Raw genomic sequence first — 15,157 nt, 5'->3', positions numbered from 1 at the left:
AGTATGAAGTAGAAGACATATTGCAATATACAATATATTGGGTCTTAAAATGGCAAAAAGTCAAGATTACTCTTATTTTATTGTTTACCTGTTTGATATTGCATACATGTAAATAACAACAGTGAACTGTACTATATAGCTGGGTGACATCACACTACTGCGCCACTTTATGAATAAATAAAGAGGAAGACATCAAATGGACAATGATTGAAGGGTTGAAAGCATAGAAATACAATTGCTAGTCATTCTATTTCTATGGCTGAGAGAATGAGGGGAAGAGATGGATATATTGGAAGTATGTAAAGAGCGGGACAGAGACGGAGGTCAAGTCAGGAATACAGCAGATAACCAGCATTAAATAAGATCCCTTTAAAATAACTAAACAAAGACCTTCAAATAAATCTGTACATTTCATTCTTTTCTCTATAAATGTTGTAATTATACACAAACTTACATTTAATCCATTGACTACATTTCTTGTACCCTCCACTTTGCCAAAGCAGTACACAGACAACATATTCAAATTAATAAAATAAATATAACAAGTCCAGGCAAAACAGAGTTAGGATGACTCCAATTATTAAAATGTCTAATTAAACATATGGTCAAAAGCATGTCCTTCATGGGAGTATTTCTCAACTGTTGACCACAGTTTAATACTGTATACACAGATCTGAACAGTATGTTGTTGCAGCCAGTGCTATGCTGTCTTTGTTTGCGTAGTACTGTGTCAAGGACAAGGCACATTTCAATTTACGACCCAGGAGGCTCTAAAGAAACAATATATTGGGAAATGATTTTATTTAAAAAAATACAAAAAATCTTAAAATGATGGGCTTAAAATTGAAACAAGTAAAACATAATATTATGCCAGTGTGATATTTTATGAACAATTTATAAAAATGTTTAGTTAGACCTGAATACTAGTACACATATAATAAAAGTCAAAATAAATAGTCTGGAGTGCTTTCTGTCATCACGCAAGTTGTCAGAATGGAGTTTGTAACCCTCTAGTTTGTTTTGGGGTCCTATTGATTCGAACCCTGAAACCAGGTTTTCAGAATAAGTACTAAAAAAAACGAATTCTTCTTGCACATTTTATAATACGCGTTTACATTTATGTACTAAAATAAACAATATCTACAGTATGAAACAACAAAAATGGAGCGTACATATGAATTCACTTACTTTTTTGTTGCAAAAAATCATTGATTTTAACTTACACCAGAAATTCGGTTACTGCCGTTTAGATTGAATAGGGCTCCCAGTTGTCATGTTTATTGTAGTCTCTTACTTTGATTGTTCCTTCATGCACTAGGACATATGTGTCTACGGTTTCGTTATTGCCAGAATAAGGGAAGTAAAGCAGCTAATCTCAGAGGCATGTACAGTCTAGGAGTTTCAGTAGTGTTGTAATAGGATGCAAAACCTGTCAGGCTCCTTATATTTTCAGGTCTTGTCAACGTACCTGTGCTTCATTACTACTGAGTATCATACCCCCCTGTTTAAAATGTGTTACTTTAGATACAGCAGATCTGATTTTCCTCATATTTTATATTTTGGTCTTTTGCCAGGATAATGAGCTAGCTAGACCGGACACTTATTTTCAATTGATAAACTATAAGTGATAAGGACAGCTCTCACAAGCTGAAGCTCCTGTGATGTTGCTTCAGGAACTGCTGTTGGCGCTGCATTTGCCCTTCCCTTCTTTCCCTCCCTCCCCCTCTCTCATTCTCTCCATCCTCCCCAGGCAGACTGCCCACATCACTAAATTCTCCGAGGTGTTCGATGGAATCACATTTCTCTAGGTCGGAAGCGATGGTCTGCAGACTGAAGACGGAGAGGGAATCTGACCCTGCTCTCTCTCCATGTGTCTCGGGCCTCTCTCCCCCGCTCTCCCTGTATTTCTCCACCAGACCAATTTTCTTATCCACCACGCCGCTTCTGTCCACCCTATTAGTCTCTATTGCCCCTCCTCCACATGCCCCGCCCTCGACACCACACACCACACTGTCCGACTCCGCCCCAATAGGGGGACTCCGCCCACCACAGGCCATGGTTTGTCCACCATCGGTTTGGTCCCGCCCCCGCTGAGCGTGGATGGCCTCGCTGATTTGCTCCAGGTTGTGCAGGGCGACAGAGTAGCGGTTTTTCACTTTGGTCACATGCTCCTCCAGCTGCATCACTTTGGTTTTGTGCTCCTGAAGTCACAGAAAACCCAATATGATGGAGAGAAAAGACAGAGCAACATACAATATTACTTCCTCCTTGGTTTGAGGCCAAAGAGGGAACAATAACCAACAGGAGCGATCATGGACGGACATGACAGCTCTGTATCAACCATTTCCCTGCTTTTCTTACAATAACAGCTTGAAATTACATATATATTAACTGCAACATATATTAAATATCACAGGTGGTTGGTGGCACCTCGATTGGGGAGGATAGGCTAGTGGTAGTGCCTGGAGTGGAAACAGGTGGAATGGTATCAAATACACCAAACACATGGTTTCCATGTGTTTGATGCCATTCCATTTCCTCCGTTCCAGACATCATTATGAGCTGTCCTCCCCTCAGCAGCCCCCACTGTTATACATCATACACAGTGCATTCGGAAAGTATTCGGACCCCTTGACTTTTTCAACATTTTGTTTTGTTACAGCCTTATTCTAAAATGGATCAAATATATTTTTCCCCCTCATCAATCTACACACAAGTATTCAGACCCTTTACTCAGTACTTTGAAGCACCTTTGGCAGCATTTACAGCCTCGAGTCTTCTTGGGTATGACGCTACAAGCTTGGCACACCTGTATTTGAGGAGTTTCTCTCATTCTTCTCTGCAGATCCTCTCAAGCTCTGTCAGGTTGGATGGGGAGCGTCAATGCACAGCTATTTTCAGGTCTCTACATAGATGTTCAATTGGGATCAAGTCCCAATTGAAAGAGACTTGTCTCGAAGCCACTCCTGCGTTGTCTTGGCTGTGTGCTTAGGGTCATTGTCCTGTCAGAAGGAGAACCTTCGCCCCAGTCTGAGGTCCTGAGCGCTCTGGAGTAGGTTTTCATCAAGGATCTCTCTGTACTTGGCTCTGTTCATCTTACTCTTGATCCTGACTAGTGTCCCAGTCCCTGCACCTGAAAAACATCCCCACAGCATGATGCTGCTACCACCATGCTTCACTGTAGGGATGGTGCCAGGTTTCCTCCAGACGTGACGCTTGGCATTCAGGCCAAAGAGTTCAATCTTGGTTTCATCAGACCAGACAATCTAGTTTCTCATGGAACGAGATTCCTTTAGGTAACTTTTGGCAAACTCCAAGTGGGCTGTCAAGTGACTTTTACTGAGGAGTGGCTTCCGTCTGGCCACTCTACCATAAAGGTCTGATTGGTGGAGTGCTGCAGAGAGGGTTGTCCTTGTGGAAGGTTCTCCCATCTCCACAGAGGAACTCTGGAGCTCTGTCAGATTGACCATAAGGTTCTTGGTCACCTCCTGACCAAGGCCCTTCTCCCCCGATTGCTCAGTTTGGCCGGGCGGCCAGCTCTAGGAAGAGTCTTGGTGGTTCCAAACTTCTTCCATTTAAGAATGATGGAGGCCACTATGTTCTTGGGGACCTTCAATGCTGCAGGCATTTTTTGGTACCCTTCCCCAGATCTGTGCCTCGACATAATCCTTTCTCGGAGCTCTATGGACAATTCCTTTGACCTCATGGCTTGGTTTTTGCTCAGACATGCACTGTCAACTGCTGGACCTTATACATTGGGCTCCAAAATTACTGGCACGCCTGAATGGCAATGCACAAACAATACTTTAAAATAATTAAAGAAACTCAAAATACCAACTTGAGAAATACTGTACTTTATGTTTCAATGGAACCAACCAAAATCATACAATGATTTAATACAAAATAAATTTCACCAAAATCAAGGTTTCATAATTATTGGCACTCCTCATTTAGTACTTAGTGCAACAACCTCTGGCAAGGATAACAGCGTGGAGTCAATTCCTGTAATGTTTGACAAGGTTAAGGAACACATTTGGAGGGATTTTGAACCATTCCTCTATGCAGATCCTTTCAAGATCCTTCACATTCTTGGGTTTGAGCTTATCAACTGCTCTCTTCAACTCAGCCCACAGGTTTTTGATTGGATTGTGGTCCAGCGACAGATGGCCATGGCAGAACATTGATTTTGTAGTCACAGAACCATTTCTGTGTGGATCTTGAGGTATGTTTTGGGTCATTGTCTTGTTGGAAAGTCCACCTACTGCCTTCTGGCAGAGGCAACCAGATTGTCAGCCAAAATTGCCTGATACTTGGTGGAATTCATTATGCCATTAATCTTAACCAGTGCCCCTGGACCTCTAGAATTAAAACAGCCCCAAAACATCACAGACCCACCACCATATTTCACCGTGGGTATGAGGTGCCTCTCCCTGTATGCATCTCTGTTTTGACGCCAAACATGCCAATGCTGTATCTGACCAAAACGTTACATTTTGGTATCTGACCAGAGCACCTTCTTCCAGTCATAATTTAAATGACGTTTGGCAAACTCCAAGCACTTGCGTCTGTGTCTTGGGGTCAGAAAGGGCTTTCTTCTGGCAAACCTTCCAAAGACCCTGTGGTTGTGGATGTGGCGCCTGATGGTGCTTTTTGAAACCTGGTGACCCCAAGACGCCACCAAGGCTTGCAATTATTTCAGTGATTCTTGGGGATTTTGTTGCTTCGCTCACCATCCTCCTCCCTATCCTGGGGGGCAAAATGCATTTGCGTCCACTACCCGTGAGGTTTTCAACTGTTCCATATCTTTAGAATTTTTGTATAATTTCCCTGACAGTGCTCAGTGGTATATTCAATCATTTGTGGATCTTCTTGTAGCCATTACCAGATTTACGAAGGTCCACGGCCATCTGTCTCTTTTGAACTGCCAGTTCTTTTGTTTCCTTCATGGTGTTGGATGACAAAGGGATATTGCATGCGTGTTACCTCATTTTTATACCCTATTGAAACAGGAAGTGATGTAATAGCTCAATATAGTTCCTTAAGACTTTGATCAATTTAAATAAGTGAAATTTAATTCCTGGTTTAAATTTTGGTAGATGTTATTTACAATAATCTTTAAGGGTGCCATTAATTGTGAAACCTTGATTTGGAGGACATTGATTTAATTAAAAATCAAATGATTTTGGTGGGTTCCATTGAAACATTAATAAAGTACAGTATTTCGAGTTTCTCTCTATATTTATATTGTTTATATTTTTTTTAAGTATTGTTTGTGCATTGCCAGTCAGGGGTGCCAGTAATTTAGGAGCCGACTGTATGGACAGGTGTGTGCCTATTTCTGTTTTTTATCAAATGTACAAAAATGTCTAAACCTGTTTTCACTTTGTCATTATGGGGTATTGTGTGTAGAATTACTTAATTTAATCCATTTTAGAATAAGGCTGTAATATAAGGCTGTAAACCGTAACAAAATGTGGAAAAAGTCAAGGGGTCTGAATACTTTCCAAATGCACTGTATATTATATATCTATGTACCTCAAGTATGTAGTTGAACTGGGCCTTGAGCTCAAAGTAAGGCTTGGACTTAACGATGGCCCTCTTGAGAGATTTCTGCAGGGTCTGGACTCGAGCCTCTGCCGTCTGACAAGAGTGGGTGACACGCATGTGCTCCCGTTCGCTGCGTAGGCGCTCCTCCTCTGCCTCATTCACCTTGCACACAACCACACAAAATGTTAACCTGTCTAGGATGAGGGTGCCGCTAGCGGCACTCCCCCCCCACCCCCACTGAAAAACCAGTGCCGCGAAATTCAAAAAAATTATTTTTTTAAAATATTTAACTTTCACACATTAAAGTCCAATACAGCTAATGAAAGACACAGATCTTGTGAATCCAGCCAACATGTCCGATTTTTAAAATGTTTTACAGGGAAGACACAATATGTAAAGATGTACATCTATTACCTAAATACACATTAGCATAATCCACCATCTTTTATTTGTCCACCAACACCAGTAGCTATCACCAATTCGGCTAAACTAAGATATTTATAGCCCCTAACCAAGAAAAAAACTCATCAGATGACAGTCTGATAACATATTTATGGTATGGGATAGGTTTTGTTAGAAAAAAGTGCATATTTCAGGTAGATGGCATAGGTTACAATTGCACCCACCGTCACAAATGGACTAGAATAACTACATAGAGCAACGTGTTTACCTACTTACTAATCATCAAACATTTCGTAAAAATACACAGCATACACTAATCGAAAGACACAGATCCTGTGAATACAGACAATATTTCAGATTTTCTAAGTGTCTTACAGCGAAAACACAATAAATCGTTATATTAGCATAGCACATAGCACATAGCAGCCCAGCATTGATTCTAGCCAAAGTGAGCGATAACGTCAACATCGCCAAAATATATTAATTTTTTCACTAACCTTCTCAGAATTCTTCAGATGACACTCCTGTAACATCATATTACACAATCCATATAGAGTTTGATCGAAAATGTTTATATTTAGCCACCAAAATCATGGTTAGACAATGAGAAATGTAGCCCAGCTGGTGAGAAAATGTCCGTGCGCCATATTAGACAGTGATCTACTCTTATACATAAATACTCATAAACGTGACTAAAAAATATAGGGTGGACAGGGATTGATAGACAATTTAATTCTTAATACAATCGCGGAATTACATTTTTTAAATTATCCTTACTTTTCAATACAGTTTGCGCCAAGCGAAGCTACGTCAAAAAACATGGCGTCCTAAGCCACTAACATTTTTCGACAGAAACACGATTTATCATAATAAAAATGTCCTACTTTGAGCTGTTCTTCCATCAGTATCTTGGGCAAAGGATCCTTTCTTGGGTCTAATCGTCTTTTGGTGGAAAGCTGTCCTCTTGCCATGTGGAAATGCCAACTGCGTTCGGGATGAACTGGAAGCGTGCCCAGCAATTCACAGCGTTTCAGAAATAAATGTCCCAAAATCGCACTAAACGGATATAAATTGCTATAAAACGCTTTAAATCAACTACCTTATGATGTTTTTAACTCCCATAACGAGTAGAAACATGACCAGAGTAATATTACTCCCTCCACTAATGCTTGGAACAAGTGCGGGTCGATGTCCTCCAGGCGCATTACGCAGCAAGAAAAGAGTTCCTAGCTACAGGGTTTTTTAATTTATAGTGCCTGTGAACGCGCAATCGACCCCATTCAAATCGTCATCACGTAAAGGCATCCAGGGGAAGACGTAAGCAGTGTCCGTATACTCATAGCAATAACTGTGACCTTTTAACTGACTCCAGATCAGGGGCCAACATTTCTGAAATCTGACTCCATGTCAGGGAAATTGCTGTAGAATGGGTTCTGTTCCACTTAGAGACAAAATTTCAACTCCTATAGAAACTATAGACTGTTTTCTATCCAATAATAATAATAATATGCATATTGTACGATCAAGAATTTTGTGGGAAGCCGTTTCAAAAATTACACGATTAGCATAAATAGTGACAACAGCGCCCCCATCCTCGACGGTAAAACACAACAATCAGTATCCTAACCCCCACCAACCTAACAAAACAAACTGCCTAACTAATTTAAAGCAATCCAATTAAAAACAGAGTTTAGGCATAGGAGAAAATAGCTACAGTACCCAGGGGGGGGGGGAATGGTAAAGAAAATACTGATATCAGTATACCATATCAGCCACCTCAAATAGCTTACACATTGATCACATTTGATGCAATGATATAGAATGCAACACATAACCTGGAATACTGCTTACACTGGTAGCTGCGGTTTCCCATGTTGCCTTGGAGGTAGCATAGTTGACCAATATCCTGCCAAACAAGGCTAACTGCCAAACTAATTTTAAACCAGTTTTAGTCATGGGGGAACATAGCTACTTGGCAGTGGGGTGGGGATTGTAAGGGAAATACAGATTAAATGAATACCATATCAGCTCGCTCACATACTAACTGATGAACATATTTAGCATTTTATTTTGTATTGATGCAGTTATAGCGGTATCTGGGATTACCCCTGTTACCTTGGAGGTAGCATGGTTGAGCATCTCCTGCCAGGTGGGGTCCAGGGTGTTCCTGCCGTCGGCCATGAGGCCCTGCTCTGCCACGTACACCATCTCCCTGGCAGCCGTGTGCATGGAGACGGCCCGCTCATAGCTCAGAGCCGCCTTCTGGGTCTCCTGCTGAGCCTGTGAGAGGGACAGCCAATCAGATACTGAGAAATCAGTGCACGCAGTTGCACAGCCACCAATCACGTGGGACAAACGATCAAACTGTTGAGATTTGAGAAAAGTGGGACGAGGAGGTGAATGGCAAATACTGCACCGAGTCCCATATTTTGATTCAGTGATAAAGAAGAACTCTTGAAATTTGTTGTTGCAAATGCCACAAAATACCACACAGTGCATGTACAACAGTACCTCCTTGGCAAGTCGACGAGCCTCATAGTAGGGTCTGGCCTTCTCGATGCAGGTACCTAGCTGGGAGCTGTGGGCGTTCAGTTTTCTGGCTGAGTCTGTGAGGATCTTCCTGTAACCCGATCTGGCATCCTACACATATACAAAAGGAATTCCTAATCAGATTTCATTGTAATGGGCATTTCTGATCATTTAAAGTAGATTTTCCAGATTAACAATGGGTTTACAGCATGTTCTGGGAATTGAAAATTAACTGATGATTGATTCTTTGGAAAAAACCTGATCAGTACGGAAAGGGGCGATGTATAGTGCCAGATTTATCATGTGAGAGGTGATGATATCCACTTACATCCAAGTGCAGTTCTAGTTGGTTGATTTTTACACTGGCCTCGTTGAGGTGTTCCAACTCCTCCTGTAAACAGAAAATATATGAGGGAGCACAGGAGGAAGCAGATACTTTGATTAGTTGGTGTGTAACAACACAATCAGTTAATATCATGCATGCAACTCATTTTGTAAACCGTTAGCTACGTATCATAGACCAGGAAATCCCATTGAGATTAAAATCTATTATAAAAGGGTTCGGTAAATTTTTGCCACCTGAATTCTGGGATCCAATTCCTCTTCATATGGGCTGTGTAGTTCACCTTCGTTCTTCTCTGTACACTCTTCTCCCTCGCAGGTGTCTTTCTCTTTTAGCACCGTTTCAGTTGTATCTCCATTAATTTCCTTGTCATTTGGTTCCCCGCCCTTCACCTCAGCATCCGCACCAGGCGTCTCTTCCCTCCATTCGCCCACTTCGGGGTCACCGGAGCCGGCTGGGCTCACACGCAAATCACCTGGCTCCATTCCAGGCCCAGTTAGCAAGCTAACGGTAGCTAACCAAATAACGGTACCGTTGCTTTTCTTTTTAGCCAACTAGCTATGTGTTCTAGCCAGTTACTAACTGCGTTTTGTATGTGTGAGAATTTGATTAGGACCATAGGGGAAAAACTAGTTTGAGAGACAGCAAAGCCAGACTATCTCTGGCGTTTTTAGTGTATCATTCAATCCCGCTAGTTTAGCCACAGCACAGGAGACTAAGGTTCGTGACGATACTACCAGTACAGTAGCTAGCTCTACAAAGCTAGCTTACGTTGCATGAAAACAAAACATTATTTAAAAATAAATTGACTGCAAATAACGGACATTAAAATTAAATCTAATTGACAATAAATAATTATGTTTTTTCATCGCCAGTAGTCTCTCCATCTCTCCCTCCACCGCTTGCTTGCTAGCTAACCTCGGCTCTGTTCTTAGCTAGCAAAACAAAAGGTAAATAGAGAACGCTTACGTCCTATGGTTTGGACTCTTACTGGTTCCGTAGCCATGCCTCATCTTAGGTTTGAACTCATAAGGTTTCCATAGCCAGACTTGCATTTAGAAGTCTCCAACCTGCGCAGGCTTTTTGCAGAAGCAGTCTTAACGTTTTGTTTGTAAGTTAATTTCTATCCTAATAACAAATTAATTCATTAATTTTAAATGGTAAACCATTAGACATATGTACGGGATACACATGATATGCCCCATCCAACGAAATGCTTACCTGCAGGTTCCTTCTCGACAATGCAACAATAAGAAATAATACAACCATAAAGTAAATGGCTAAGTAGAATAATTAACATTTTAACATAAGTATAATACAGGAAGGCACCATTTATAGTTCAATATTTACGTGGTTTGGGGGAAGGGTGGGGCAATTGTTTAAATTGTTCGGTATTTAGTTGCCTTATGTGAGGTGGAGATAATTAATTTGAAAAAATATATACACCGATTATACCGAAAACTTTCCTAACACACAGAACTGTTGAGCATGAAAAAGCCAGCAGCGTTGCAGTTCTTTACACAAACTGGTGTACCTGCCACCTGCTATCATACCCCGTTCAAAAGGCACTTAACTTTTGTCTTGCCCATTCACCAGCTGAATGGGATTATAGCTTTCACCTGGATTCAAATCAAATTTGATTGGTCACATACACATATTTAGCAGATGTTATTGCGGGTGTAGCGAAATGGTCAGTCTGTCATGGAAAAAGCAGGTGTCCTTAATGTGTATATATACACTGCTCAAAAAAATAAAGGGAACACTTAAATAACACAATGTAACTCCAAGTCAATCACACTTCTGTGAAATCAAACTGTCCACTTAGGAAGCAATACTGATTGACAATACATTTCACATGCTGTTGTGCAAATGGAATAGACAAAAGGTGGAAATTATAGGCAATTAGCAAGACACCCCCCAAAACAGGAGTGATTCTGCAGGTGGTGACCACAGACCACTTCTCAGTTCCTATGCTTCCTGGCTGATGTTTTGGTCACTTTTGAATGCTGGCGGTGCTCTCACTCTAGTGGTAGCATGAGACGGAGTCTACAACCCACAAAAGTGGCTCAGGTAGTGCAGTTCATCCAGGATGGCACATCAATGCGAACTGTGGCAAAAAGGTTTGCTGTGTCTGTCAGCGTAGTGTACAGAGCATGCAGGCGCTACCAGGAGACAGGCCAGTACATCAGGAGACGTGGAGGAGGCCGTAGGAGGGCAACAACCCAGCAGCAGGACCGCTACCTCCGCCTTTGTGCAAGGAGGTGCACTGCCAGCGCCCTGCAAAATGATCTCCAGCAGGCCACAAATGTGCATGTGTCTGCTCAAACGGTCAGAAACAGACTCAATGAGGGTGGTATGAGGGCCCGACGTCCACAGTTGGGGGTTGTGCTTACAGCCCAACACCGTGCAGGACGTTTGGCATTTGCCAGAGAACACCAAGATTGGCAAATTCGCCACTGGCGCCCTGTGCTCTTCACAGATGAAAGCAGGTTCACACTGAGCACATGAGCACATGTGACAGAGTCTGGAGACACCGTGGAGAACGTTCTGCTGCCTGCAACATCCTCCAGCATGACCGGTTTGGCGATGGGTCAGTCATGGTGTGGGGTGGCATTTCTTTGTGGGGCCGCACAGCCCTCCATGTGCTCGCCAGAGGTAGCCTGACTGCCATTAGGTACCGAGATGAGATCCTCAGACCCCTTGTGAGACCATATGCTGACACATGCACATTTGTGGCCTGCTGGAGGTCATTTTTCAGGGCTCTGGCAGTGCACCTCCTTGCACTAAGGTGGAGGTACCGGTCCTGCTGCTGGGTTGTTGCCCTCCTACGGCCTCCTCCACGTCTCCTGATGTACTGGCCTGTCTCCTGGTAGCGCCTGCATGCTCTGGACACTACGCTGACAGACACAGCAAACCTTTTTGCCACAGTTCGCATTGATGTGCCATCCTGGATGAACTGCACTACCTGAGCCACTTGTGTGGGTTGTAGACTCCGTCTCATGCTACCACTAGAGTGAGAGCACCGCCAGCATTCAAAAGTGACCAAAACATCAGCCAGGAAGCATAGGAACTGAGAAGTGGTCTGTGGTCACCACCTGCAGAATCACTCCTGTTTTGGGGGGGTGTCTTGCTAATTGCCTATAATTTCCACCTTTTGTCTATTCCATTTGCACAACAGCATGTGAAATTTATTGTCAATCAGTGTTTCTTCCTAAGTGGACAGTTTGATTTCACAGAAGTGTGATTGACTTGGAGTTACATTGTGTTGTTTAAGTGTTCCCTTTATTTTTTTGAGCAGTGTATTAATATGGCAAAGAAACCTTGGCAGAAACAAATGTCATAAACAGCGGAGGTGATTGGTAGAATTTAATTCCCGAAATTACATAACATACAGCATTTGTGATGTGTGTCTTGCATTTAAATAAATACTTCAGTAGCCGTCTCTTTGGGAAAAACATTAAGCACTACAATAACCAGGTTAAAATAGTCAAAACATGACAAAAGTTGTCCAAAAGATTAACTAAATATTGTGAAGCAATTATACTTTAGGACAAATCACTAGTTGACCACCACCATTATTGAACACATCACAGTTATATTTTTCATCTGACATAAATTAGTAACAGATAGGCTCCCAGAAATTGCATACAAGATTGAGAATAATCAAAGTGGATGTTGCATTGAATTTCATGTGCATGATTAGAGTATATAAAAAAAGAAATCTCTGAAAATAATGACATATCTCTACCTACCCTACTATCCCAACCCCACATTGCAAAAATATATTCATTTGAGCGTATGAAAAAACCTGAGAAGTATGGGGAGAAAATCAAACATCAGAAATGGAAGAGAAAGGATAGGTATCTGTCATAACGATCTCACTATAGCTTAAGGCCAAAGGTCCACATCTGGCATTCATTGGTCTCACTTCCATTGCCATAGTACTAGATGTAACGTACAGAGCCCTTTCCTCTTCAGTCCTGTGTTTGTCATCAACTCCAGGTTGGGTCATATTTGCTCCATCCCGGAGGGGGTGCCAGGAAGATTCTCCTTCCCCTTGACAGGAAACTGACCACTCCCCGATACCCTGTCCGTGGGACCCCTGACTTCAAGTCCTCCATCACGCCCAGGTTTTTGGCCAACACTTTGAAACCATCTTTACTTGAGTAGTGCAGACAAAATGGACCCGCTCCTTTTAACTGTCCCTGTTGGACCTCTTCATATTTGACCAAAGGTGCACTGTAAACCTGCTTCTCAAAGATCTCCTTGTATTTATCCTCCTTCAAGTAAGCCAGATCCAGCTTGGTGAAAGGCACAAATTCACTATTCAGTTTAATGTAGCGTAGGTATTTGTCATAAAATTGGCCTAGGCTCACACCTTTCCGTCCAAAGGTTAAAGTTCTGGATATTTCGGGTCGAATACAGGCTCGATCTCTGCGCTGATCTGGCTGACGCATCCAGTCATCCCAGAATGCACCAGGCCACTTGGGCTCCAGCTCTACCCAGAGTTCCTTGAGCATCATCCAGCCCAGCCCAGGGAAGAAGTCTGTCCTGTACAGGAGGTCTGCTTTACCAGGGTCGACGTAGCCGTCTCGACCATTGTCATTCCAGGCAGACACACACCACAGAGACAGGTCAGATTTCAGGATTGGGTGAAGGGACCTGAAGTACTCAAAGAAGTCTGGTGCCACCTAGTGAGAGAATGAAAAACAACGTTTTTTTTAGTTGTTCAACTGGCAACTAGAGGATGTAAACAATGATGAGCACAAAACAAGTGGATTTAACATTTCACTTTATCACATTCAGTACATATTTCAAGTCAGAGTAGAGAAAGTTATTACCTCCAAATCATCTTCCACAATAACAACAGAGGAATGTGAAAGGGAGTTGAACACCTGGTTGAGAGCCCAGCGATAGTGCCTAGAGATTTTGTAGTAGCCCTGGAACTTCTTGTGTTCTGGTCTCACGGCAATATCTGACAGGTCTGGTTGTTTCAGGTGAGTTACCTGACTGCCATAAGAACCAATCACCTGTGCAGTCTCTGCATGCCCACAGTCCTGGCTGACTATAATTGGGTAGAGTTCAGCTGAGGGGCGGTACTCTAGGAGTTTGTCCAGGCAGCGTTTGACAGTAACCCTGTTACAGGCTATAACCAAGATGGGAATGACCACTTGAGGGGGGCTAATTCTGCTGGCGCCGTTCTCATTGGGTTGTTCCCATAGTGACCGATGACCCTGTATCTGAAGCAGGATTTTTCTCTGCATTTCAAGCTCTGCCTCAAAGGCTTCTGCCATGTGGATCAAATCCCCAGCCAAATCAGCCCCTCCTCGTCCTCCATCCATCTCCCTCTCCTCTCGACCAGACAGGGGTCGGCCCCATAGGTAGAGGACCACGATGGCATTCCAGGCGACAAAGAGAAAAGCACCACAGAGAATAGCAGAACCTCTCTTACGGAGCATGGCCCAAACAACTTAGGAGGGAAAGGACGTTTGGAGGACTGGGTTTGTAAAAAATAAGTTGCGCCAAAGGAATGCAGAACGCAAAAAGGACATGTGGAGAGGTCACTTGGTTAGTTTAAATATTATTGTATTAAAGTAATGAACACATAAGCAAGTACATAGAATGAGGTAAAGTCAGTCAAAAAAAGACAAGGAAGATGTATAAGGTATGAGGGAAAAATTGAGGGAGAGCTGGATTCATCTTGGACAGGAGGTAGGTGAGCTGGTTAGGGGAGGAAAGTGCTGTTCTTCAGTTCATACCTTCCATGTCAATCTGAAATGATGGATATAGATAAAGCACAGGGTTCAAGAGCTAGTCATTTAACAAAGTCACTGTCACTTACATTAATCGAGTATAAAACTATGAACTATAGGCCCACTGTAGATAGTTGGAGGGAAAGCCATTAGGAAGGTGATATTCTTAGGCTAATTGATTTTTATAATCACCTGTAGCTAGCTCTCGTCCCGCACCCCCGGAATGCGACAGACTTACTTTATTTTCTGAGTAATCCATCCATTGTTTGAGAACTATATTGGACCTAGGTAATCTTTCGACCGAATTGCTTGAAAGCTAATGTTAGACAGAACATTTTGTTCCCAGAAATTAGCACTTACCTCCAGCTTCCTAACGTAGAACACATTCGGTCTCTGCAGCCATTTCTTCCTTCGTTTCACTAACCTCTTCGATGACAATATGCAGGATCAATAAGCAAGTGAAGAGGAAATAATGTATCTTTGTCACACTTTGATTTTGATTGTGTTTGTTATTAAACCAACTTCATTCCTTCTTGCCATATGTTTACACAAGACTGCAGACTTCCGGATAGCAAATTTTTAC

At 42.4% G+C, this 15,157-nt stretch overlaps 2 protein-coding genes across 2 annotated transcripts; both read right to left on the bottom strand.

The window, feature by feature from the left end:
• Window positions 1-60: 60 nt before the first annotated feature.
• LOC129857442 (SH3 domain-binding protein 5-like) lies at window positions 61-9,928 on the bottom strand. The gene is made up of 6 exons (XM_055925696.1): window positions 9,058-9,928; window positions 8,807-8,869; window positions 8,461-8,589; window positions 8,065-8,229; window positions 5,536-5,709; window positions 61-2,201 (listed from the first exon to the last, which is right to left on the bottom strand). Exons 1-6 carry the CDS (start codon window positions 9,304-9,306, stop codon window positions 1,641-1,643), a joined length of 1,341 nt encoding a protein of 446 aa, XP_055781671.1. The 5' UTR covers window positions 9,307-9,928; the 3' UTR covers window positions 61-1,640.
• A 2,246-nt stretch (window positions 9,929-12,174) lies between these two features.
• Window positions 12,175-15,157, bottom strand: LOC129857444 (alpha-1,3-mannosyl-glycoprotein 2-beta-N-acetylglucosaminyltransferase-like). Its single transcript, XM_055925698.1, has 3 exons — window positions 14,935-15,157; window positions 13,663-14,593; window positions 12,175-13,512 (listed from the first exon to the last, which is right to left on the bottom strand). The coding sequence occupies exons 2-3, from the start codon at window positions 14,278-14,280 to the stop codon at window positions 12,814-12,816; spliced, it is 1,317 nt and encodes a 438-aa protein (XP_055781673.1). The 5' UTR covers window positions 14,281-14,593; window positions 14,935-15,157; the 3' UTR covers window positions 12,175-12,813.

This window comes from Salvelinus fontinalis, chromosome 6 (assembly GCF_029448725.1).
Source record: "Salvelinus fontinalis isolate EN_2023a chromosome 6, ASM2944872v1, whole genome shotgun sequence".
Taxonomy (NCBI): Eukaryota; Metazoa; Chordata; class Actinopteri; order Salmoniformes; family Salmonidae; genus Salvelinus; species Salvelinus fontinalis.
Note: the sequence above shows the minus strand (reverse complement) of the source record. Positions and strands in the feature narration are given on the sequence as shown.

Bases quoted from the DNA above. Each gene is read 5' to 3' on its own strand.
- LOC129857442 (XM_055925696.1), bottom strand. From the start codon at position 9,306: ATGGAGCCAGGTGATTTGCGTGTGAGCCCAGCCGGCTCCGGTGACCCC. The intron at 8,870-9,057 runs GTGGCAAAAATT...TTCTGTTTACAG, and splicing joins AATTGGATCCCAGAATTCAG to GAGGAGTTGGAACACCTCAA. The intron at 2,202-5,535 runs GTACATAGATAT...CTGTGACTTCAG, and splicing joins AGTTCAACTACATACTTGAG to GAGCACAAAACCAAAGTGAT.
- LOC129857444 (XM_055925698.1), bottom strand. From the start codon at position 14,280: ATGCTCCGTAAGAGAGGTTCTGCTATTCTCTGTGGTGCTTTTCTCTTT. The intron at 13,513-13,662 runs GTAATAACTTTC...TTCTCTCACTAG, and splicing joins TTGTGGAAGATGATTTGGAG to GTGGCACCAGACTTCTTTGA.